Raw genomic sequence first — 24,140 nt, forward strand, 5'->3', positions numbered from 1 at the left:
GACACTGTTAAACATTACTTTAGTTTTCTGCAGATTAATTTTTAGGCCCACCCGTCTGCTTTGCCTCTCCAGGTCAGTGAGCATGCATTGCAATTGGACCCCTGAGTAACTAAGCAAGGCAATATCATCAACGAATCGTAAGTTACCAAGGTATTCTCCGTTAACTCTTATCCCCAATTCTTCCCAGTTCAGGTCTCTGAATACCTCCTGTAAACACGGTGTGAATAGCATTGGAGAGATCGTATCTCCCTGCCTGACGCCTTTCTTTATAGGGATTTTTTTGCTTTCTTTATGGAGGACTACAGTGGCTGTGGAGCCGCTATAGATATCTTCCAGTATTTCTACATATGGCTCATCTACACCCTGATTCTGTAATGCCTCCATGACTGCTGAGGTGTCGACTGAATCAAACGCTTTCTCGTAATCAATGAAAGCTGTATTAAGGGTTGGTTATATTTCGTACATTTCTCTATCACTTGATTGATAGTGTGAATATCGTCTATTGTTGAGTATCCTTTACGGAATCTTGCCTGATCCTTTGGTTGACAGAAGTCTAAGGTGTTCCTGATTCTATTTGCAATTACCTTAGTAAATACTTTGTAGGCAACGGACAGTAAGCTGATCGGTCTATCATTGTTGAAGTCTTTGGCATTCCGTTTCTTATGGATTAGGATTATGTTAGCATTCTTCCAAGAATTCGGTACACTTGAAGTCATGAGGTATTGCATATACAGGGTGGCCAGTTTTTCTAGAACAATTGGCCCACCATCCTGCAACAAACCTGCTGTTACCTTATCCACCCCAGCTGCCTTCCTCCTTTGCATAGCTTCCAAGGCTTTCTTTATTTCTTCCGGCGTTACATGTGGGATTTCAAATTCCTCTAGACTATCCTCTCCCACAGTATCTTCGCGGTTGCCACTGGTGCTGTATAAATCTCTATAGAACTGCTCAGCCACTTGAACTATGTCATCTATATTAGTAATGATATTTCCGGATTTGTCTCTTAAGGCATACATCTGATTCCTGCCTATTCCTACTTTCTTCACTGCTTTTAAGCGTCCTCCGTTCCTGAGAGAATGTTCAATTCTATCCATACTATACTTCCTGATGTCAGCTGTCTTACGCTTGTTGATTATCTTGGAAAGTTCTGCCAGGTATATTCTAGCTGTAGAGTTAGAGCCTTTCATAAGTTGGCGTTTCTTGATCAAATCTTTCGTCTCCTGGGATAACTTACTGGCATCCTGTCTAACGGAGTTACCACCGACTTCCATTGCACACTCCTTAATGATGCCCATGAGATTGTCGTTCATTGCTTCAACACCAAGGTCCTCTTCCTGAGTTAAAGCCGAATACCTGTTCTGTAGTTTGATCTGGAATTCGTCTATTTTCCCTCTTACCGCTAACTCATTGATCGGCTTCTTATGTACCAGTTTCTTCCGTTCCCTTCTCAGGTTTAGGCTAATTCGAGTTCTTACAATCCTGTGGTCACTGCAGCGCACCTTGCCGAGCACGTCCACATCTTGTATGATGCCAGGGTTAGCGCAGAGTATGAAGTCTATTTCATTTCTAGTCTCGCCGTTCGGGCTCCTCCACGTCCACTTTCGGCTATCCCGCTTGCGGAAGAAGGTATTCATTATCCTCATATTATTCTGTTCCGCAAACTCTACTAATAACTCTCCCCTGATATTCCTAGTGCCTATGCCATATTCCCCCACTGCCTTGTCTCCAGCCTGCTTCTTGCCTACCTTGGCATTAAAGTCGCCCATTAGTATAGTGTATTTAGTTTTCACTCTATGCATCGCCGATTCCACGTCTTCATAGAAGCTTTCGACTTGCTGGTCATCATGACTGGATGTAGGGCCGTACACCTGTACAATCTTCATTTTGTACCTCTTATTAAGTTTCACAACAAGACCTGCCACCCTCTCGTTAATGCTGTAGAATTCCCGTATGTTACCAGCTATATTCTTATTAATCAGGAATCCGACGCCTAGTTCTCTTCTCTCCGCTAAGCCCCAGTAGCACAGGACGTGCCCGCTTTTTAGCACTGTATATGCTTCTTTTGGCCTCCTAACTTCACTGAGTCCTATTATATCCCATTTAGTGCCCTCTAATTCCTCCAATAGCACTGCTTGACTCTCCTCACTAGATAATGTTCTAGCGTTAAACGTTGCCAGGTTCATATTCCAATGGCGGCCTGTCCGGAGCCAGTGATTCTTAGCACCCTCTGCTGCGTCGTAGGTCTGACCGCCACCGTGGTCAGTTGCTTCACAGCTGCTGAGGACTGAGGGTCGGGGTTTGATTGTGTTGTTCATATAGGAGGTTGTGGCCAACTGCACCAGGGTGGCCAATCCTGTTCTGGTGAGGGAGTGCGTTACCGGTTCTGGTCACCGGGATCAGGCCACACTCCAGGCCTGTTTATGCAATTTTATCACACGCGTTTTTTTTTTTTTTTTTAATGCGGTGGAAAATTGCCGGCACCGGGATTCGAACCACGGACCTCTTGCACGCGAGGCGGGTGTTCTACCTCTACGCCACAAATGTGGCCACAGGTGAAAGGCCTTTATTTTGAATCCTCCGAACTTATGACTTTGAATTTGGTACCTAGGCGGCCACGTCCCGCATGCTAGCATGACGGTTTGAGGTCATAAATGCTAGAACATTTGTGCGGCGGCTAGGACTCAAAGATGGAGTCCTCTGCCGCTGTTTTTTGAAGCTGCCGGTTCATCTCAGGTTTTCATAATTTCTGATGATGGTCGATGTGTTTCCCCACTTCCAAGACTGGTATATATATTTGCAGCCTTCCTCTTGTTACCATTTGCAGATCCCAAGGCAAGGATTATGTTGACCTTCTGCTCCTTAGAGAAAGACATGGTGACTGGGACGAAACAAAATGCACCTTTAAACCTTTCACTGACTTTTTCAATTCACTTTTGTGGTAATAAGTTCAGTGGCAAAAAAATAAAAGAAAAAACATCCATGCACTTTATTTACCTTGTTTCCAACTAACACCAAACGTAAAGTGTACTAGCTCAATCACGATGTTTTTCTTTATTTCCTTTATTTGGTCTGGATAACTCGGAGGGAGCCTGTTCGAGGGTGCTGCTTTATGATCCAGCTGGGCGCGCAGTCATGTGGCATTCGCCATAATTTGCGGGGTTTATTTATCAGTTGGAAAAGAATTAGTACGCAATTAATACATTCACTCAAAATACCATTTAGATGCCCCTTGGCTGTGCCTTCATATGCCTCATTGACACTTTCATAATTAGAATAGTAAACCTCGAGTTAGATAATTAGTTACAATTACCTAATTAAATCTCAGTAATGAAAAAATTATTGGCAGCTACTCCAGTGGACTGTAAACAATATGCACTAGGTTTTCTTCGAGTAACACCTTACTCTTCTTTAAATTTAGGTGCATGATAGTTAATGGGGACAGCCTGTATATATTTATGACCTTTGCATGCAAGTGACGATGTTTCCATCCCTAATAAATTGTGTAAATTATTAGAAATATATATTTTTTTTCATGAGTTAGCATTACATACTGGAAAGAGAAGCAATGTCGAGACACACAACATTCACGAGCATTTCACATGCCATTGGTAAAAGGCTCTGCCGAAAGGCTCACTGAAGTCTATAGTTTTTTTCATGGTCAAAAAGCACGGAAAACAATTTGAAGCGTGGTAAGCATACATCAATGTATTCTATCTCCAGGCATAGGCTATCCCAACCTTTAGAAATAATTTTCAATTAGCCAGCTCCATCTCTTTCAAAAATATAATAAACTTTGCCCTGTGTGTATACCTAAATATATTGTGTATTGTGTATTGCATTTACAGTGGAAATATAAAACAATGTTGAAGTGAGAAAATACGGATGAGGCAAAAAATCCGTGCAGGTCTGCACCTACAATGATGCAGTAAGCTATTAGCCCAGCAAAATTGCAAGTAAAAAGGTCGAGGAAAGTCCAAAGAAGCCTCAAATGATGTGGGTGACAAAGCTCTGGTAATGACACTTTAAATGTGTGTGTTCGAGGGGAAGGGGCTAAGTTCACCTCCTCCCCCCCCCCCCCAAGAACATTGGAGGGGGCTCGGTGCTCTAGCCACGCAAACTTTGCATACAATAATGACTTCTGCCTCAGCTGACATTTTTCTTGTTTTTTTGCCACATTTATTAGCCTCAGAGGCTCCAAGTACAATCTTTAAATGACTGAAAACTTTGTTACATCAAAACCGTGCCACAAATAACTTTGTTAAATCGCAATAAAAAAAATGAATGGTTTTCAATAGAGCTAAGATCAGGAAACGGAAATAGTTTGTTACTTCACAGGTTTCATTAAATCGAGGTTTTTTATATCAAGATTCAACTGTATAACAATATGTTATGATCGCATGTCAGATACATCGATCAAAATTTTGCCTTCTAGATGGCATTTTCCATGCAGATTGAGCTTGACATCTGGGCTGCTAAAATCCCTTAAATGAAAGATGCTGAGATGGGGGGAAAAGTTTTCATAGGCAATTTTGTATCTGCTGCCATTACCGCACAGTACGTCTCACCTGCGCAATTATTGTGAAAGCCACATAGAGCATCACAAGTTGGCACAGTGTGCTACAAGATGGCGCCAGCTGCTTCGCATGCTCATTGCCCTTGATAGTGATCCATACACATCCAGAGAAGAGGGAGAAAAAAAAGCGAAAAGTGAAGGCAAAGCAACGTGGGGTGCCCACCCTTTCTACAATCTCTCTCTCAGCGTGGAAATGCACCGCACCAGCAGCAATGGAGCAGCGGACAGCCCAATTTGTAGAAAATGGCGCTGAAAAAACACAAAGCTGTGTTGATTGAGACGAAGCTGCAAACATTGCAAGATTAATTGAAGCGGTAGCTCGCGCAGTTGATGATACAGACAATTCTGAAAACTGGGAGTGCCGCAGTCATGAGGGCTTAAACCAACGACCATGCCAACCAAGGCAAGAAGGAAGAGAGTTAACCAAGGGGCCCAATTTTTATTAATCATATCATAAGCCCACATACATTCACACCAAGGACTGCATAGGGGAAATTACTTGCGCTTAATAAATGAATTAATGAAATGATAAATTCATGGAAATGAGGGTGGATCAAAAAGCAACTTGCCACAGGTGGGAAACGATCCCATGTCATCGCATTATGCGTGTGGTGCTCTACCAATAAACAGCGCCATGGTAGCTCGATTGGTAGCACATCGCACGCGTAATGCGAAGACGTGGGATCGTTCCCCACCAGCGGCAAGTTGTTTTTTCATCCACCTTCATTTCCATGAATTTATCATTTCATTAATTCATTTATTAAGCGCAAGTAATTTCTCCTATGCACTCCTTGGTGTCAGTGTATGCAGGCTTCTTATGATATGTTTCAAGAAGGCAGGCTTTGTCCACCAGGGTGAAAACCCCCTTTTTGTGAAACCAAAAAGATGGAAGCCGCTGACATTATTGAGCTCTGAAAGCACGCCACTACTAATGATGAAACAGGTGGTGCTCCGATGAAGAAGTTTCAGAGTGCAGGTAGTGCTGCCTCCCTCTGCAAAGAGATCTCCGATAAGGCGATCGCTGTCACGACAGATGGTGGCATTTTGCGATGTAGGGGACGAGATTGACAAGGGCCCCTCTTTGAATTTCACGCAAAGTGCACAGTTGTCGATTGAGTCGCTCATTGCCTTTGTGCACATTGAACAGTTTCCGTCAGTGTTGGCACAGCAGCTAGATGCAATGCACATCGTGATTGCAAACCTGAAACTCAGCAAAAGCAAGTGCAGATTTATCGCGGTTTCAGTGCACCTAGGACCTGATGTGCTGTTTAGAGGAATAAATAAACATGTCATTAATGGGAAAGCATTATATCTTCCTCGAGGCAGAAAATCCGGCATTCTCCGCAACGAATGGTAACAAAGATCATCATCATCAGTGACATCATCAGCTTGTTCTATGACGTCAACAAGTAATACAGAAATAAAGTTAGAACGAGTTAGAGTAAGGTGACTTAAAGTGGAGTAAAGTGGACTAAGGTGCATTAAAATGGATTAAGGTTGGTACAAATTAGAGCAAAATGGATTAAGGTAGAGTTGGTAGATGTATGACGTCACGTATCATGGATGTAACCAAGTAATAATCCTTTTGCTTCAAATCATGTAAGCGCACTTAAGTGACTCAATCTTTTTCACAGCCTACTTTCTACAACATATATAATCTAGCACAAGTGGCAAATTTGTGTTCGGAGCCTGAAAGGTATGTTCGGCTTCTTTTTTTTTATGGCACTCCGGATGTACCAATGATTGGTTATAATGACAGGATTTTTTGTTCTTCTCGAAATTGTTATAAGTGGACTGCACTGTATTTGAAATAAAGTACAATAAAGCCTATTTTCTTTGCCACAGGAATATCAAGTATGTCAGGCACTTTACAAATAAAGGAATTGTTGTTAATTTCTGTGTCATCCATTCAAATGAATGAAAATTCAGATAAATGAAGCAAGTTCTGCTACCTCTTCGTCTTCTGTTTAAGCGTAGTCTGCTATATTTTCGGATATAACAGCCAATTTTTCTCACTTTGTTTTGTCTGCCTATATTACCAATGCAACAAATTCTGCTTTTAATGAACCTGGCTATAAGCTACAATGGCCACACTTTTGGAAAAATTTTAACTAGATGGTGTGAATGCAATGTACTTTTCTGTGGAGATGTGCATGTGCAGCAGTGCACTGCACGCAACTACTTCCAGCCACTTGCAGACTGTGCGAAAATGCATTTTCAAATCCAAGCTGTTAAGGGCTAGTACCCCCAGGATCGTGTCTGTATGTGTGTCCCGCAATGGCTTGCTGCACAATACGCAACGGAGAGGTTTCGTGTTGACAATGCAAGCAGCTCACTGCCAACCATCACTGTTGGCCTAGTGAGAAGCAAGTGCCGAAAATGCCACTAGGCCCAACTAGGTAAGCTTCGAAGCCATAGCATACAGTGCTTAAAGAAGAACCACAGACAACTGCAGATGCCAATGCTTGATTATGCTCATATGTCTGATCACAATAATTCGTGCTTAAAGGGCAATAGGCTGTTATTCACGGCGTACAGAGTGCGAGGTGTGTGATATGGCTGAGCTGTGATATGGCTGAGCAGCAGCCAGATGCAGGCTGCAAGTTGAACTTGCCTTGTGCCGCAGCTCTTGTTTGTGCTGCAGCTTTTGCAGTGGTCATTGCTTGTTACAAAAATAAAGCTAAGGCACTTTATTTTACTGACCACTGCTTTGTATGAAAAATAGCACTCGATGTTTGCATCAGTGGTTATCAGTCAGGTGATCAGCACGATGGGAGCCGACCATCATTTTTGCTGCTGTGCATGTGTATATATGCTCTAATGCAACGAAATTAACATCTTAAATCTTGCCATTGCGGGCGTGTCTCGCTGTCAAGACATCATGCCATGTGGTTCTATGACTACCACCTAAATCCAGTTGTTGCTTACTTATTTATTTTGATTTTGATTTTCTCATCGTTCTTGTGATTTCCTTCGGGTTAGACAGCGATATGTGCAAAGTTCTGCCATTTCAAAACATAGTGCAACCCCAATTTTGAATAGAACAAGCTTTGGATATAACAGACCTTTTCGCAGGATTATGATGGTCAGCTGTAACAAGCATTAATTTCATGTGAAGAACCTGATTCTTTACCGCTATTGTGCACAAATCTGAAAACAAAGAATACATTGGGAAACCTGTTTAACTCTGCAAGCTCTAACCATCCAGGGGTAGTATTCTTGAGTGATCGCTTTCAGGAATATGATCACTTTTGTGAGACTTTGCAAGACTTGTCACTAGACTCATCAAGTATACGGGTGACAGTGTTTCAAGCACTGTGTAAAGACAGCGAGCCTCGCACAATACCAGGCATGCAGTAAGCTATAGCATACGCTCCCGAGTCATGCAGTTTCGTAAATGTGATTGTACCCCCGAAATAGATCGTTTGAGAATGCCACTCTGGTCTGCTAACACACCAGTAGTGCCTACAGCCCTGGCCTGAGTAGTGAAGGGGTAAAAAAATACATGGAGAAATCAGCCAGTTGAAAGGTCTCATCTAGCAAGCTCGGCAAGCATTCTCTTAACAGTAACTTCCATGGCACAGCATTCATATAGAGCTAATTAACACATGCCTTTTTTTTTCAGAGTCGGATGCATTCCTGAACAATGAAGGTGTTGGGCTCTTTCCTCTTCAAAGCCTGTGTGAGTTTTGGTTATGTTTAAATGCTTCCAGCTCATCAGTGTTCTTTTTGGTACTGTGGTATCGAAACTGTACGTTTCTATTTGCTGAAAGCTGAAAGCAGTACTGAGATTTAGCTTTATACTATTGCTATTTGCCTTCAGTATTGGAATCAGAAACTGTGGTTGTGCCGAGAAAAACTGAAGGGAGCATGTACACTGGAATCTTGTTGATACAGTTTTCAAGGGGCCACGTAAACTAAAGAAACTCTTAACTGGGAAACATAACAGTGACGAAGGCTGCAAATTGCCACAGCACCGTCACAAACAGGGCTAAATGGCTGCTAGTACAGTTATTAGACGTCTCAGCACTCATACTCTGACCAAAGATGGCGCATGCGTGAATACTAATTAGGGGACATGTACTATGTTCCGTGGCTTTACAGGCTTAATATGTTTCGCCATAATAGTTTGCACATGCTTTACCACAGAACACAGCTTACTGCGGCAAAGCTGACTTCTAGAAACTGACAACTATACTGAGACACGCTTATTAGGACTGCGACTGTGTACTTCCAGCATTTAAGGGTGGAGCCAAAACCAGAACTTGACAGGCTTAACCTCAAGTATGCAATGTCACGTTAATGTTTTGTGCAATGCTGTTTTAAAGAAATTTTGAAAAGCAAGTTCAGTAAGAGTACCATTAAGAAAAATTGCCAACCGGTTTGTGTGAACCTATTTTCAGAGCTTCCAGCTGTTGTGTGTGTGCATATATATATATATATATATATATATATATACACACACATACATACATACATACATACATACACACACACACATATACATATAGTCGAACCCACTTATAACGATGCCGGTTTTAACAATATATCGGTTACAACAGGGAGAAGCTGCTGCATCGTCAACTTTTGTATGTTTTTCATGGTGAAATAACTCGCTTACTACAATGCCCCGATGCCGCATTATCGGTTATAACGATGCAGTTTGGCTGCTGGGTGCCCGAGCCAAAAGGTAGTGAAATGCGAAATCTTTGAAAAGAACAAAAGAAAATGAGAAATTCGAGCCACTGCACGATGGGCCGCTGCTCCAACAGCCGCTGCGTGCTCATTTTCTAGCCATCTCTGCGCGCCTCTCTCCCATCACCCTACCCCCCCTCTGAACATGAATGGGTTCCGTGCACAGTTCGGCTGCACCCACAGCTATAGCCGCCCCACCTTCCGAAACACGGAACCGCGCCATGGACCGCGCCAACTGCGCTGCTTGCAGGTTGCTTGCATGTTGTTCGCTGGCTCCTCATTCAGCGCAGTTCTGTGAACAGCTTAATCACTCGTGTTGGTCTTCGTTGTTTACGTCGAAATCATTCCTGGCTGCACGGTTTCTCGCCGCTGAAACGGAAGATCTGAGCGCTGAAACGGAAAATGGCTGATCCATCCGCTGATCATCGGCAGTGCACGACGTTGCCGGTGAAAAGAAAGCACACAGCTGTAAATTTGGAAACTAAGTGAGGCGATCGTCATGTCCGTACTTGCATCAGATGCAAGTACGGTCATCAAGTACCGCGTCATCAGGCAGCGATAACGCGGGAGGGCAGGCTGCCTGATGAGGCGATTGTCACGAGTGTGCTTGCATCGGACAGCGATGGCGACGACGACAGTTATGACGCGGTAGGACAGGCTGCTTCAACGTTGTCCTTACAGGAGGCCCGGCAGATGATTCAGTCGCTCCGGGGCGTCATTTTCATCAGGAATCTTCCGCTGCACTACAGGGAGCACCTGGATGCCTTGGAAAAGGATGTCGGCAAGCTTCGCGTAAAGCATGCAAGGCTGAGGGACATAGGATATTCTCATGCAAGCCAGTGAGAAGTACGTGTCCAGATGCTTGTCGCGATCTCACCTCAGTGCTTCTTCCGGATTTCTCAAGCTGACAGGCTGCCGTGGCAGCATTCTTGCAAGTTTTAAATAGCCCCTTTTGGGACCACCAAAGCGATGCCTCGGTGGTACTCGCATCGCTTGCCACCCGTGACACCTCTTTGCAGTTGTTGTAGCAGTGCCATTCTTTAACGCCGACAGCCGCGGCTTGTCACACGCGATTGGAGCACCCAGGAAGCACTTAAACGAGCGAACACAATCAGCAGCCAGATGGAGGAAGGTGGTGGGGAGGGGCGCAGGTCTCCCCACCATTATAGTCTTTTCACAACAGCTCAGCTATCCACCTATTTTGATTTTTTCATGCAACCCGGTTATAATAATTATCGGTTATAACAATGGAATTTTTGTGGTACCAGAATATTGTTACAAGTTGGTTGGGCTGTATATATATATATATATAAATATATACAGTTGAACCTCGATATATCGAACAGCGCGTTGATCGCAAAATAGTTCGATATAGCCAGAATTCGATATATAAAATCACGTAGAAAATGCGTCAAAAACTAGCACAAATCAATCGATGAACCAATCGTGGCGCAATAGATACTCACATGAAGCTTCAAACAAAGTATTTATTTCGTTCGCTGAATGTACTGAAGCAGCGAAGCCTGCTTCATATTGGAAACCGCGTGCTTGACCGCAGCGTCCTCAACATAGTCCGAATGGTCCACAAGAGACTGTCCAGTGCCTTCTATTGCGCCGCAGTAGCGGCGTACAACGGCCAAAGCAGCTACAGCCTCAGTTGCAGTCGGGAGCGGGGCAACATCAGCGCTTGCAGGATCAGCCTCGGCAGCATCTTCGTTTGGCCGCTCAGCAGTTACTTCTGCCGCAATCTCACGTCTGTTAACTCTGCCACTGTTCCGGTGCTGTCGTCACCGCCAACGAAGTCCTCAATGCACATCCTGTGTGGCTCAACACCGACAAAGCGCTCCAACTGGCTCCACGGCCGCCTCGATCAAGCGCGCACGGCGGGGGCGCGTGATTGAGGCGGCCGGGCTGGCTCACGGCCGGTCTCTAGGGGAGCGCGCGCTTTAGAGAAGCGCGCAAAGCGCACACTCCCCTCGAGACCGGCCGTGGCTGGCTCCAAGCCGCCGCGTGTGTACGCCGCTACGTTCAAATGGCGCCCTCGGTGCAACCGATGTGGGAGCTGTCGTACGCAGCAGTCTGGAACGCCCATCGCGCCGCCGCTTTCTTCGAGAGTGTTGTGGGAAAGCTCGCCTCCTGTCAACAGAGCGCACTTGGTCTGGGGCGGCAGAGTTCGATATATCCATTTTACATCCGGCCCCGTTCGAAATAAAAAATAAAAAATGCATGCGATTTTCCACGTGATATAGAAAGTGTTCGATATACGCAATAATTCGATATATCCGTGTTTAATATATCGAGGTTTGACTGTATATATATAGTTGAGTGTCCTATCCTTGAGGGCTGTGTTTCATGGCAAGGTGATGAGTTTTGCTGTATCCCTGCCACTCTATGCCATAACTTCGTAGCAAATTACACATTCCAAGGTTTCCTTCAGTTTCTGTAAATCCATATTAAGGACGACTGTTGGAGTAAGCTCTTTGCTATGATATTCTGCTCATGCGTAACTACATGTTCAGTTGCTGCCACGGGCAAAGTTGAAGCGCTTGCCCTAACTGCAGCAAGTGTGCTCCTTGGTGTATTTTTATAGGTGGGTTTTAATATAGTGAAAATTCAAATTAGAATGTAATACCAATATTTAGTAAAAAACACCTTTCAGTTTTGAATCAAGTAACCAAATATTTGGTCATTTCTAAGCAAAGTTAAATATAAAGCTTGTGTGAAGTTCTTTAGGAAAAAAAAAAAAAGGAGGTCCATTTGCATCATTTGATGTGTGTAATGCCATTAAGAAATAGAAGTCTGACCTTGTCAGGAGCTTGTAAATGAAAAACAACTAAAAGGAGATTGTATTTGGCACATTATCACAACGACACCAATCAAACACAGGAAGAGCACATCACCAGACGCACGTAGAGTGTTGTGTTCATCGTACAAGCTAGGTGTAATGTCTTAAATGTTTTTTTTTTTCTTTTTGTCAGGCTCTCACAGCTGTATTCCCAATGCTGAGTCATCTTTCCCCCACAACAACTATGTCCTCAGCTTGGTGGCTCTTCGTGACATCCAACCAGGAGAGGTATGATGCAAGGTCACCTTTACAATCTCATGTAAAACACAGCATGAAAAATAGGACAAGGGAGTGGACACAGATGCACCACTGACTACCAACTGCTGTACCTATTGCCCTGAAGGCAATATATGCATGAGGAAAGCAATAAAATTGACTGAACAACGAAGCTCTAAAAAATGAGAAACACTACAGTAGCACCTCGTTGATAGGATCCTGTTACGTATGATTTCTCGGTGCCAATGCTCGCAATTGGGAACACAAAGGAACGACCCAATACAGTTATGCTTCTTTTTTACCAGTTCATACATTCTCAGAGAACACAATCTCTCGGTAGCAACATTCATTTCATCGCCAAACTGCAATCGTATGGTACATTTTCCCCTTACTAGGTCCCATGTAAACAGGAAAAGGCAAGAGGCACGTGCAATCAAGAACAGTACATAATCGTCTGCCACAGCAGCTTCCCTGCAGTACTCATGCGTTTATCTCACATGAAGACACCAGTGTGCACTCAGCTTCCTATTCTGGTACCAGCAAATCTCCTCCAGGATCATCGCACGCCACATTCACAGCTGTCTCCACCAACGCTATTGCGATAAGCATCTCCACCTATTTGCTCCAAAACATTTAACAGGCAATAACTCAAATGTGCTGCTGTTCTCTGCTGCAGGCAGCATGAAGTGAACATCATGCTTCTCTCAGCTGGCATCGTATTCTAGTGTCACCCACAAGCTGGATTTCATTTCGGTTACGGAAAGGAAAACAATGTTTCATTGAATGACAATGTACGGTCACTCAGATGCTACCAACCCTGCGTGCATCAGCATCTTGTGACACAGTGATTCGCACCAAGTAGACTCGCCAATACTTTCTGCCAAAATGCTGGAGTCGAAAAAGCTGCTGACTCAGGGCAAACGAGGAGAGCAAATGTAAGCTTACCGAAGCCACAAAAACGACAGTGCTCATCTCACGCTGCTTGGCCCCCCGCCAGCTTTGGACTGCAGTAGGTACCATAAATAAAATAAAAATAGAAGAACGTCTTGCCCTTTAGATCTGCTCAGTGCACATAAGTACCACTGACTTCAGCATGACTGTATTACTTGCTGGGCTCAAGCAGTGCTCGCATGAAGTCGTCCTCGGCCTTGACTTTCTATCTGCCTATTCTATCTTTACTGATTATGAAACCAGTGTACTCTGACACTCTGGGCCACATAAACTGCATCTGTGCTCCATTGATTAAGCTCGACTGCCACCTGAAGCTGTTAAGCATGTCAGTTTGACATCCTCTGCTTCTATACTCAATGGTGATTACACCTTCACTCTAACTGTAGGTGTTCTATTAGCCCGGAGTATCGCCACTCTCCAACAGCCTCCTCACTGTGACTTACAACGAAGTGTCCCTGCCCATCTTGAACTTCAGCTCATGTACACAAATTATCCTGGCCAGCCGCTCTTCTATATATGAGTGCGCATTTGCTGTTGATTAATTCATTGCTATAGCCTCCACTTCATGCAGTTTATCTGGTGACAGTTTGGACAAGATGATTATGTGTAACCTCCTCCTATGTGATGCCCACTCCCTTGGAATCATTTGTTTATATTAAAGAAGAAGGCTGGCCACTGGCACCTATGCATCGACTACCGTCACTTGAGAAAAGTTGCATAGAAGGACGTGTCTACCTTCTGCCGCCGATTGATTATGCCATCAGCTGTCTTCATAAGTCGACCTACCTCCCATGCATCATCATCCACACAAGATACCGTAAAAGCCGGACTATAGGTCGGACCGGAATATAGGTCGATCCCCCAACTAACAAATTCGAAAAATGAAAAAAATCTTTTTCAATGGCAAATGTACCGAAAGATACCCTTACCTTGAAACAAATGCGGCTCGTGCAAAATAGTGACAGTATTTATTTAAATGCTGCTCGCATGTGCACCTGGCCAATTTTTAACAGTATCAGGCCACCATCGACCTGCGTGCTTGTCAGCACCTTATTAACGGCGCGGAGCGGCGAAACAAACGAGATACGCGCATGTGTACACATGCGCTTACTTTTGCTATTTCGCCGCTCCGTGCCCCCAGCTTGACTCGTTTCCCAATCCGAATGACATCGCCCACTCCCAAGCGCGCGCACTAACCCACCGCGCGGGAGCAGGATCGAGTTCAGACTCCGGGGTTCTCGAGTTTCGGAACATTCTCACTACTTTCAGCGAAATTACTACGCACTATCGCCTCGGTAGGAAGACTTATCCTCCCCCTCACATCAAACTGGCTAGACCTCTGGCGTCCATATTACGCATGCTTCAGACGATGTGCTATCCAAACCTGGCCCTTTTCCACACGATCACTCCAGAGGCTTTCAGCTCTACTTGCCCCAACTGTGGGGCTGTTAGCAATCTCGCACGCATGCTCTGGCGATGCCCCTCGTTACAGGGACCCAATCGCATCACAGAACAAGAATGGAGCACTGCCATCTGGAGCTCAGAATATGCACGTCAAACTTGGGCTGTCCAGAGAGCCCACGATGCGGCGGTTAGGCTCGGCCTACCAGTCCCCACGTGGGAGCGGCCCGCAGCTCTGCCCTAGGGCAAAGCTTCTCAGGACCTTGTCATTAAAATTCTTTGTCTGTCTGTCTGTCTGTGCCATGATGATAAGGTGCTGACAAACATGCGGGTCGATGGTCGCGCGATACTGTTAAAAATTGGCCGGGTGTACAGTACACAGAAAGGCACGAAGTGCCAAGCGCTACTCTGAATCAGAGCAACGCCTTTGATCAGTCGTCCAAACTATAGTCGGATGACGAGTGCTTCTCGCTGTCCAGGCCAGAGGCGTGCGCGATCTCTACCGCTTTCAAACTTATGCATTTGGCAGTCACAGGCAGTGATCTTACACGCAGCTCCCGGATGAACTCCGCAACCTTGTCTTCCAGTTCTGTGGTCCGCCAACAGAGTGATGTTTTTTGTTGGTTTACTGCTTCTACCTCTGCCAGTACCGAATGCTCTTTTCGGATACTCCAAATTCGTGCTGTGCCGCAAGGTTACCGTGGGCTTCCGCACACTGAATCACCTTTTCCTTGAAGGCGACGGTAAATTGCCGTCGGCTTCCGCTCATTTTGAAACAAAATGTGAAAAAGCAGCCTTTAACGATTATAACTTTGTGACAATGTAAACGCAAATTGACGGTGTCACATTGTCGCCACGCCGTACTACTGCTGATGACGATGGCGAAGGCGGCTCTTTACTTCATCCGCCCATTGTTGCAAGACTTCCGTAGTTTTTCCACCAATGTCTGGTATATAAGACGAGGGTCGACTTTTCGCAATGTTTTTTTGAAAAAACTTCGACTTATATTTCAGTTTTTACGGTAAATAGTGGCTGATTTTTGCTGAAACCCTTACTGCAAAAGGACCACATTTTTCAGTTGAGTTATGCCTTTTGGCTTGGCTAGTGTACCAGCCACATCTAAAAAGATGGTCAACTCTCTCTTTCATTGCTAAAAATGACCGAGATGCCTTTGTTGTCTAGATGTTCTTATATTTTTTTTACATTTATTTGAGAGGCACTTGAACCACCCCCCAGCTGTTATTGGTGTTTTTTACTGAGCTAGCCTTCCTGTGAACTCTTCAAATCAGCATTATTGGTTGCCTTGTGTGCGCTTCTCGTGTCCAATCTGACCAGGACAACATTTGTGCGTGAAAGATTTCCGTTTGCTGCATTTGGCCAAAGACGTCCACAGAGTCTTGGACTGTGTTCCGATGTTCTGTCAAAAGTTTTGCTGTTGTTAGCCATCCTTTAAGCATCTTATTTTCATGGAGTCCTGGACTAGACCCTTTTTTGCACATTTGCGGGGTTGCTCATCACCCCATATTTAGACCTTTTGGCGTCACTGTAGTTCAAACCTATACCAATGGACACAGGATTGGTGCTGTCCTTGCCAAATGGCAACAAGGACAAGAGCATCTCATTGCCTGCGGCAGTCGCCTGCTCTCACCGTTGGAGTGCAGGTCAAGAATGTTCTCAATCACTGAATGCAACTCCCTTAATCCACTTTGGACAGTGTTAGATAAGGGACCTTTTCCTGAGCCTCCTTCGAGTTCACCAGACCACATCGAATCGCGCCACAGCTAATTAAGTAGCGCAGAAGCACATCTACCCTGTTCCCGAGGCACGGCACGTGCAAATGAGTTGGCGTCCCCCACCTCGTGCGCCGCAGGTGGAGCTATTCACTGCTTGACTCTTCCCGAAAGTAGTGGGAGCCTGGCACGGTTCCAGGTAACGCAGGTCCCAAGCAAAGCTGCATTGCAGCACTGAAACGTTGCCCCCTTCCGCCTATTGTGACGGCACTTGCAAGCCAGCAAGGCAATACCGCAGAGAGAAGTAAGCCATCGGACAATTGGAGCCCAAGGAGCGACCCTCTGCACCGGGTGTGACACAATTGCATGGGCGGCTACGATTGGCCGAACGTGACGTGTCTTCGAGACACCGAAAAGCTTAAAAGGCACAGACCGGAAGCAGCAAGAGAGCATTCCTTCATTCATCTCTTTTGAGCTTCTTTCATGGGCTGCAGTGTCCGAGTTGCTGCCGGCCCGTAATGACTTTATGAATGTTAATTTCATTGTGCTCTCACTGTAAATAATGTAAATAAACCTACAGTTTCCATCTCAACGTCCTCCTCAACCTCGGCCAACTCCCGCACCCAACGGCAAAGTCCAAAAATCTGGGGGACAGCAGTTGGGATTGTCTTCCAGATTCAACAACTGGTTGACAGCGGTGGGATCGTCCTCGAACCCCAACAACAATCACGAAATTTTTGCCATATTTGTTAGCCTGCACCTTTTGTTCACATGGACTCTGATGCCATGGTGTAAAATAGACAGGAGCGCAGACACTCTTATCTAGCGATGCATTTGGTGCAACTAATGGCCCAGTGATTAAAGGTGCCCAGTATTGCACCATGCTCTCTGCCTCTGCTCTCCTCCTCTCTTCTTCGTGGCTTTTCAGGGCACGTTCCTCTTCCTCACCAAGCTATTGGCACCAAATGTGCACATTGCACAGCGTTCAAGTCGAAAAACAAACGTGTTGAGAACCCTTACAGCTAAAAAAATATTAGGAGGCCAAATGGCCTGCTTTTGCCATTGCCATTGCTTGAAGCAGTATTGGTGCCTTTTTCAGCTGCTACTGTGAACAGTAAACATACAGTCAGCTTATTTCAAAGAGTGGAAAGGGCTTGCGTCGCCGAAGTTCCCCATCACAGTTCTGCTAGCGATGATAAAGGCAGTAACAGTGCGCTGTTTTGGTGGAGCAGCAGTGACATATTGGCTTCGATGGTGCTCGTGGGGACAAAGTAGAAAGCAATATGAAATGCTTGGTACGTTGGTGCCAATCTGCTTATTCTGCTGCCAGTAGCATCACTTGAATAAAATGGCAGTTGTTTTAAGCAAAGGTTCAGGATAAAACAAAAGTGTGCTCATGTTCCTGGGGGCCTGTGGTGTGCTCTCACTAATCTTAGAGCACTGCTGCCACACTGTCACCAAAATAATAGTGTTGTGCGTGGCAAACACACATGGAAGCTTTAATTGTAGCTCAACATGTTAGCCTGGTCGCATGACTCGCATCATGTATAACATGCCAGCTGAAGCATGCCATGGCACAGGTGGAAGCATGCCACGAGTTTCAGCTCATGAGCACAGACAAGATACAAAAAGACGCACAAGTAAGCAAATCATATCAGATGTTTTCTCGGAGTGATATTATGAATGCTGGCAAATACGAGGCAGTTGTTTATTGCTTTTCATTTCAGTTTATTACTACCAAATTTAACTTCAGCAAAGGTATACCAACATGAAAAATATGATTAACAGCTGCTACCAGGACACTGGCACTTACTGCAGTAAATTTTCATCCATTTAAAGGCAGCGAAATATTCTACGAACTTTGGTAGGTGACAAGTGGACAGAGCATGCAGGGGTATGCAGTGTCGTGCAGGCAACAGTGAAAACATGCCCATGGTTCTACGAGCGATTAGTCAACCAAACTAAAACACTCTTTGCCTCGTTACATGCCTTGCCGTGCATGGGGTGGTGTGGGCAACGTAGTGCAACACAGCTCTAAGTGCTAGTAAGGAGTTTTCGTGCCATCTACGAGTTGAGCCACAAAGCAGCTGGCTCGCCAGGACACCAGTTCGAATGCCTCATCAGGCGGGTTGGTGCTCATGTTCATGTTGCTCTGTGCCCCATGCACTGTGTTGGCTATCATCTTTCAAAGAACCGGCTGGTTGGCTTGGATGCTGGTCCGTAAAGCCTTAAGGATATAGCTTCCTTGATCTCCTTTGCAAGTCTAGTGGCATGTATCAGGATGCCATGTGACTATCCCATCATCCTGTGGACCCTCCCCACTCCTTTACACACAATTTCGAGACCTGTGTCTTTACCACCTCCGACTTTAGTGAAATATGCAATAGACAGCTCAGTAATGCAAATTAATGATTCATCAATTAAATTGGGTGTTGCAACCTCCCCCATCAATTTTTTAAAATGTTGTCTTTAGCAAGCAACTCCATGTTCCCTAGATTGCAATAATAGAATCACACTATCATGTGCAGGAGATCACCGTTTCTTACCTGGATGAATGCAGCTTGAATAGGAGCCGTCACAGTCGAGCCAAGCTGCTCAGGTGAGCACTTACGCTGTACAGGCTTGCATCAGATGTATCTTTTTTTTGCAATGACAGGAGGAGGGAGAACTTGTTTCTGCATTGAACAATTGCGTGCAATTCGGCGATTGTAAATGTGGTATTCTGCAACCATACTGCATTCGGCGAGCTTAGATTTTATGCAGCATTATCTGAGGGTACATGAACTGCTTAGATGTTGTGATTGTTCTGCTTTCATGACTGCCATCTAAAGACATCACACTATAAGACAGCAAATCCACCTCAGTGCTACACAGTGCTCCTGCAAAGCTTGGTTTTCTGCTCTGGTCAGCAGCAGGCTCCTCTTTTGAATGTCTGTTCATCAGATTTAGTGCTTTGCTCTAGGAACAGTCAGCTTTGGCATCACATAGAGGACATAAAAGAATACTAAATGCACTTCAGCCCACATTAAGAAGGTGTTTGCCATGAGAGTAGTCTGTTGTATTTGAATTAGCCACGGGAGTAGTTTATGAGATATTAGTAGTAAAAAGTTCGCCGGATTTATACAAAAAGCAAAGCATTGACATCGGTAGCAAGGTTTAACATCGCACTTGAACTTCTCAGACAGTGAACTTCTAGACTCAGCTGCTGCTGGACACAAGCTTAGTGGGCACACTAAATGCCTTAACATCCATGCAATAGAGGCGACAGTGGTAAAAATCGGTGCAATTATGGCTGACAAATATTGAATTTTGTGTGTTTAAGCCCCAGAAGCTTGTTTTGATTTATTTTGAGCACTAGTAAAATAGATACAAGCATGGGCATCCATGCAGAATTTTTGTTTGCTAGTAAGTGTCTCAGTTTGCTCAGTGTCTGATATCCCAGGCACCAGTGCAATGAGCATTCGAGACTAGCTCGATGGCAATCAGCAGGCTGTTTTTCTCTATATTATTGGCACAACAGCCAGCCAAACTGCAACAATTTTCACTTCTACTTGGTATTGCTGTTGTTGTCTGTGCAGCATGGCAGGATGTTAGTATATCAGCAGCACCAAATGTCCCAATGACTCAGCGTACTGTTGGCGACAGCCATTTTTTCTTTTTGTTCCTCCATGGCAACAGCATCCTGTCGGCATCTGCGTCGTACTCACATAGATTGATTCTGGTAACACAGGTCAAGCATGGTCGTGCTTGGCAGCTCCTGGAAAGACTTGGAAGTAATAGTAAATTGGGATCCATATTAGCTGGCTCATGCGTTTTGTCAGGAGCTCAGTTTAGCTGAGCTCCTGACATTTATTTAGGAGCTGAGCTCCTATCTATCTATTTATCTATTTCTCCTACTGTGTATTGAACTATGTGCCAATATGCCGTGGTTGCTGCCAGTAAAGCAGCTTCAAGCTGACAATTTTAATATGCAATTTTGGAATATAATTAGAGCGTATATAACTCAAAAATGTTTGGAAATGTGTTTCCATACTTTTCACTGAAATGTAGAACTCCACTAGTATGTCAATCAGCCATGTGATGGCCAGTTTAAAGTATATTTAAGAAATGTAATTATTTTTCAATATTTTGAATCACAGGAGCAATTTTCTGAAGTTCTCCTAATGTTTTGAATTCACCACTTACTTGTATTCTTCTTTTTGCAGAGAAAACCACTTGCTCACATGCTGCTGCAAGAGGTGTCGCGAAGAAGCTGATCAGCCAGATGTGACAAGCGATGAAGAAATGGATGATGAAAGTGATGAAGACAATGGCACCTTAGGGATGTAAATAACCACAGACATTCTTGGCACACTATCTAGTGTGCAGAATATATTACTTGTATACGTATGTGCTTGTTGTGGTTTTGCATCACAGATGATTCCTGCTCATCATTTTGAATTACAGTAGTTGATTTCAAGGATGTCATGTTTATCTATTTACACATACTGCAGCCATATTATAAAGTTACAGCAGGAGTGAAAAAGGTACAGATTGGTAAATTAGCCAACTACTAGGCGAACACTAGCAGATAATTGAACCAGGTAACGTAAACAAGCAAACACAAGCACAGAAAAATATATTACAGGTAATGCAAATTATCTGTATTTGAAGAATATTCTCCAATGGTGGCTAAAAGCTCATTTATGGGCAAGGAATAAACAGTACCGGACAATTAATTCTAGTGTTTTATTGTACTATGGAAAAAGAAAGCTATTTGAACGTGTTAGTAGTATGAGCAAGAAAAGCATAAGGTTCTAAGCGTGAGAACTATAAGTGTAACTTTCTTTGGCAGGTGTGATGTGACTGAATTATGGAAACAGTATTAAATATATTTTTAATAATTTCTGCATTATCAATTTATGCAAACATTGCTGAACAAATTTACTTTTTTTTTCAACACGCATTTATGAAGACAAGCATTATGTGGCAAATCATGCATAAGAATGACAGTACAGTAGAACCTCATTCATAAGTTTTTGAAAAAAAGCACAGAAAGAAACATACAGACAAGAAAGACATACGATTTGAAGTTGCTAAAAATTTGGCAGACTCAACTGTAGTTTACATCTATGTAATGCAAAGTGATACGCAAATCATTGCAGCACGTGATGACGTGGGGCCAGAGTGGCTCAAGACGCATGTCGTTTTTGCAGTTTTGGCAACCTTACGCTTGCGTTGCTCAGATTCTGCCTGGGTCCGCAGCTTCTTAGAGCAGGGAATTTTGGCGGGAAGTCTTGATGTAACCACAAGGCATAAATTGTGGCAGGAGATGCCAGTGCACGTCCATCTGGTGAGGCCCAAGTGACTTGTGGTGCACATTATAGTTTTCCTATTGTGCAGTGTTTTCAATCGGCAATGAGAAACCGAAATGAAATCGAGCTGGTGGGTGATGCCGGAATACGATGCCCATGGTGCTGCCAGAGTGAAACATGACACTAACTTTGCGCCGCTGAGTGCTGCTGAGTTGGACCATTCCCATTCCAGGAATGGTCCAACTCTCACCGTTTTGAGGAGTTAGAAGGAGTGGAACTTAGGGGCATTTCCCCTGTGAAATGAAAGGCTCCACTCTGCATCTGGACAACGTTTTCTTGGACAGTGTTCTGCAAACTTTTCCAATATGTGACCCCTCTTAGTAGTACAAACCTTCCATGACCCACTCACCTTTATAAGCCTTCTGAAAATTTACTTTCTTCGATGACGTGGATACATGTACATTTTAATTTATTTAAAAGACATTAACAGCAGCAGAGAGAGCTACCAAAAATGATTGTTAGTGTTTTTAACAAGGATTGATTTAATCATGTATTTTAATGATAAGGATGCAGTTTAGCCCTTGAGGCCTGGTATTTAAGTACTATAGCATTGCTTCGATTACCTCCGAGGCAACATTTCGTCCTCTCGCAGCCATAAACGAAAGAGTCCGAAGAGGGAAGTTATGTCTACCTTCATCGTTGTTTTCAGTGCACTGTTGTTATTAGCCACAAATCAATACCATCGTTCCTAGTTTTTTATTCTCTTCAGATAGTACGAAGCTTCATGTGAGAAGTTGGTAAGAGGCATTGATGTCATTGGTGATAGTGATAGCAGGACCCTTCATGACCCACAGAAGAAAGGCTTGTGGCCCGATTGGCAGTATATATTGAAGTTAGCCTATATTTAGGTCTAATATGTAAAAATTTGTTCAAAGGGAAGTTACATTTCCAGTTTGCAAACGTTGCTTTAAGTACCTGTAAAGGGGCCATGCAACGCTGCAAGCATTTCTGTTGCCTACTTTGCACCCGCTTTGTGATATTGCTGTTAAGGCTACATAGAAGGGTTTGGGTGCGAGCTAGTTGGTACGGATCATTCATATTTAAAACAGCGACAAAAAACACGGACAAGGGAAGACACAGCGCTCGTCCTGTGTCCTCCCTTGTCAGTGTTTTTTGGTGCTGTTTTAAATATGAAAGGCTACCTAGTTCATATTTTTATTGGCGAGATAGACTGAATGATATTTTTTTTTTAAAGTGTGGCCAAGTTTAGTGTAAAACGGCGATTTAAACAAAAGTTGTTTGACACTCGGCAGACTGTGAATGCTCCGACTGAAAATCACGTTGACTTTAATATATCGGCGAGTGTGACAAAGCCTAGCACTTTGGAGGACAGCTATGAGATGCCACTGCAAGGTAATGGAGTCATTAACGTTTAATCCTTTCATTTCTTTTTGTAAAACTCACCTGCCTAGAATGCAAGAACACCTCGCTTAGACTGCAGGGGCACTCGCAGCATGGAATATCCCTTGCATATGTTCTACATCATGCATGTGCTTATGAACACTCATTAGAATTGTCTAAGGTGGCGGAAGTACAATTGAAAATAACCTGCAGCTGGTCTATGCAGTGTGTCAGCTAGGCAAGGGCCATTTTGTAGCTGTGATGCTGGCAAAAGCCATGACCATGCCGCTGCCGTTTTGGCATTCCAATTACGAAAAGATAGCATCAAAGCTCTGTAAAGCTGCGGAGAACATTGCATTTAAATAAATTATTGATGCCACTGCTGAACTGTATAGTGTTGTGCAAACTCCAGAGTGTAGTGTATCGGGTGATGTCACTTGGCAAAGGCGTGGACATTCTTCTTTGAACGGCTGTGTCTCCATGACATCCATCAATACTGGGAGAATCATTGATGCAGAAGGAATGTCAAGCAAATGTAGGGCAAGTCAATTGAAAAGCAAGTTCAGTTCCACGAGCACTGAATTTCTGTAATGGCAGGCAAACCATACCCAGTGCCAGCGAACTACACCGATAGTGCTGGCGATGTGGATGCATGTCACGGCAAGAAACACACTTAGGGCTATGATGGCGTTAACAGTACGCGAGTCTAAGCTGACCACGACTGCAAGGGCGCATAATAGTCTCGACGTGGAGAAGCGGTGACAAGATGATGAGAGAAGTGGCGCCGGTCTCACCAAAGGTCGGGGTGTTGGACCGTTGATCGGGCGACCAGAGCGTGACAGCTGTGGCTTGGAGAGTGAAGGCAGGCAGCTTGCCGGCACAAGCAGATGGCAGCTTCCTGGCCAGGCAGCTGGGCGTAGAACACGGGCCCATAGCCCGAATGCTCTCGTCCTGCCGACGGGCGCAGAAGCTCGATCGCCGGGCTTGGGCAGCAGGCGGGACGAGCAGATGGCGGCGGCGTTCTGGCCAGGCAG

The 24,140-nt window shown here is 44.4% G+C and overlaps 1 protein-coding gene across 3 annotated transcripts in view; it reads left to right on the forward strand.

Moving 5' to 3' along the window:
* Positions 1–20,873, forward strand: part of LOC135908814 (protein-lysine N-trimethyltransferase SMYD5-like) — a 61,208-nt gene extending 40,335 nt beyond the window's left edge. For all 3 annotated transcript variants that reach the window (XM_065440649.1, XM_065440651.1, XM_065440650.1), the window contains exons 7-10: positions 8,199–8,255; positions 12,247–12,341; positions 18,940–19,010; positions 20,617–20,873. In XM_065440649.1, coding sequence (XP_065296721.1) covers positions 8,199–8,255; positions 12,247–12,341; positions 18,940–19,010; positions 20,617–20,740 — 347 coding nt within the window. In that variant the 3' untranslated portion in view covers positions 20,741–20,873. The remainder of the gene's footprint in view (positions 1–8,198; positions 8,256–12,246; positions 12,342–18,939; positions 19,011–20,616) is intronic.
* Positions 20,874–24,140: the final 3,267 nt, after the last annotated feature.

This window comes from Dermacentor albipictus, chromosome 1, assembly GCF_038994185.2.
Source record: "Dermacentor albipictus isolate Rhodes 1998 colony chromosome 1, USDA_Dalb.pri_finalv2, whole genome shotgun sequence".
Taxonomy (NCBI): Eukaryota; Metazoa; Arthropoda; class Arachnida; order Ixodida; family Ixodidae; genus Dermacentor; species Dermacentor albipictus.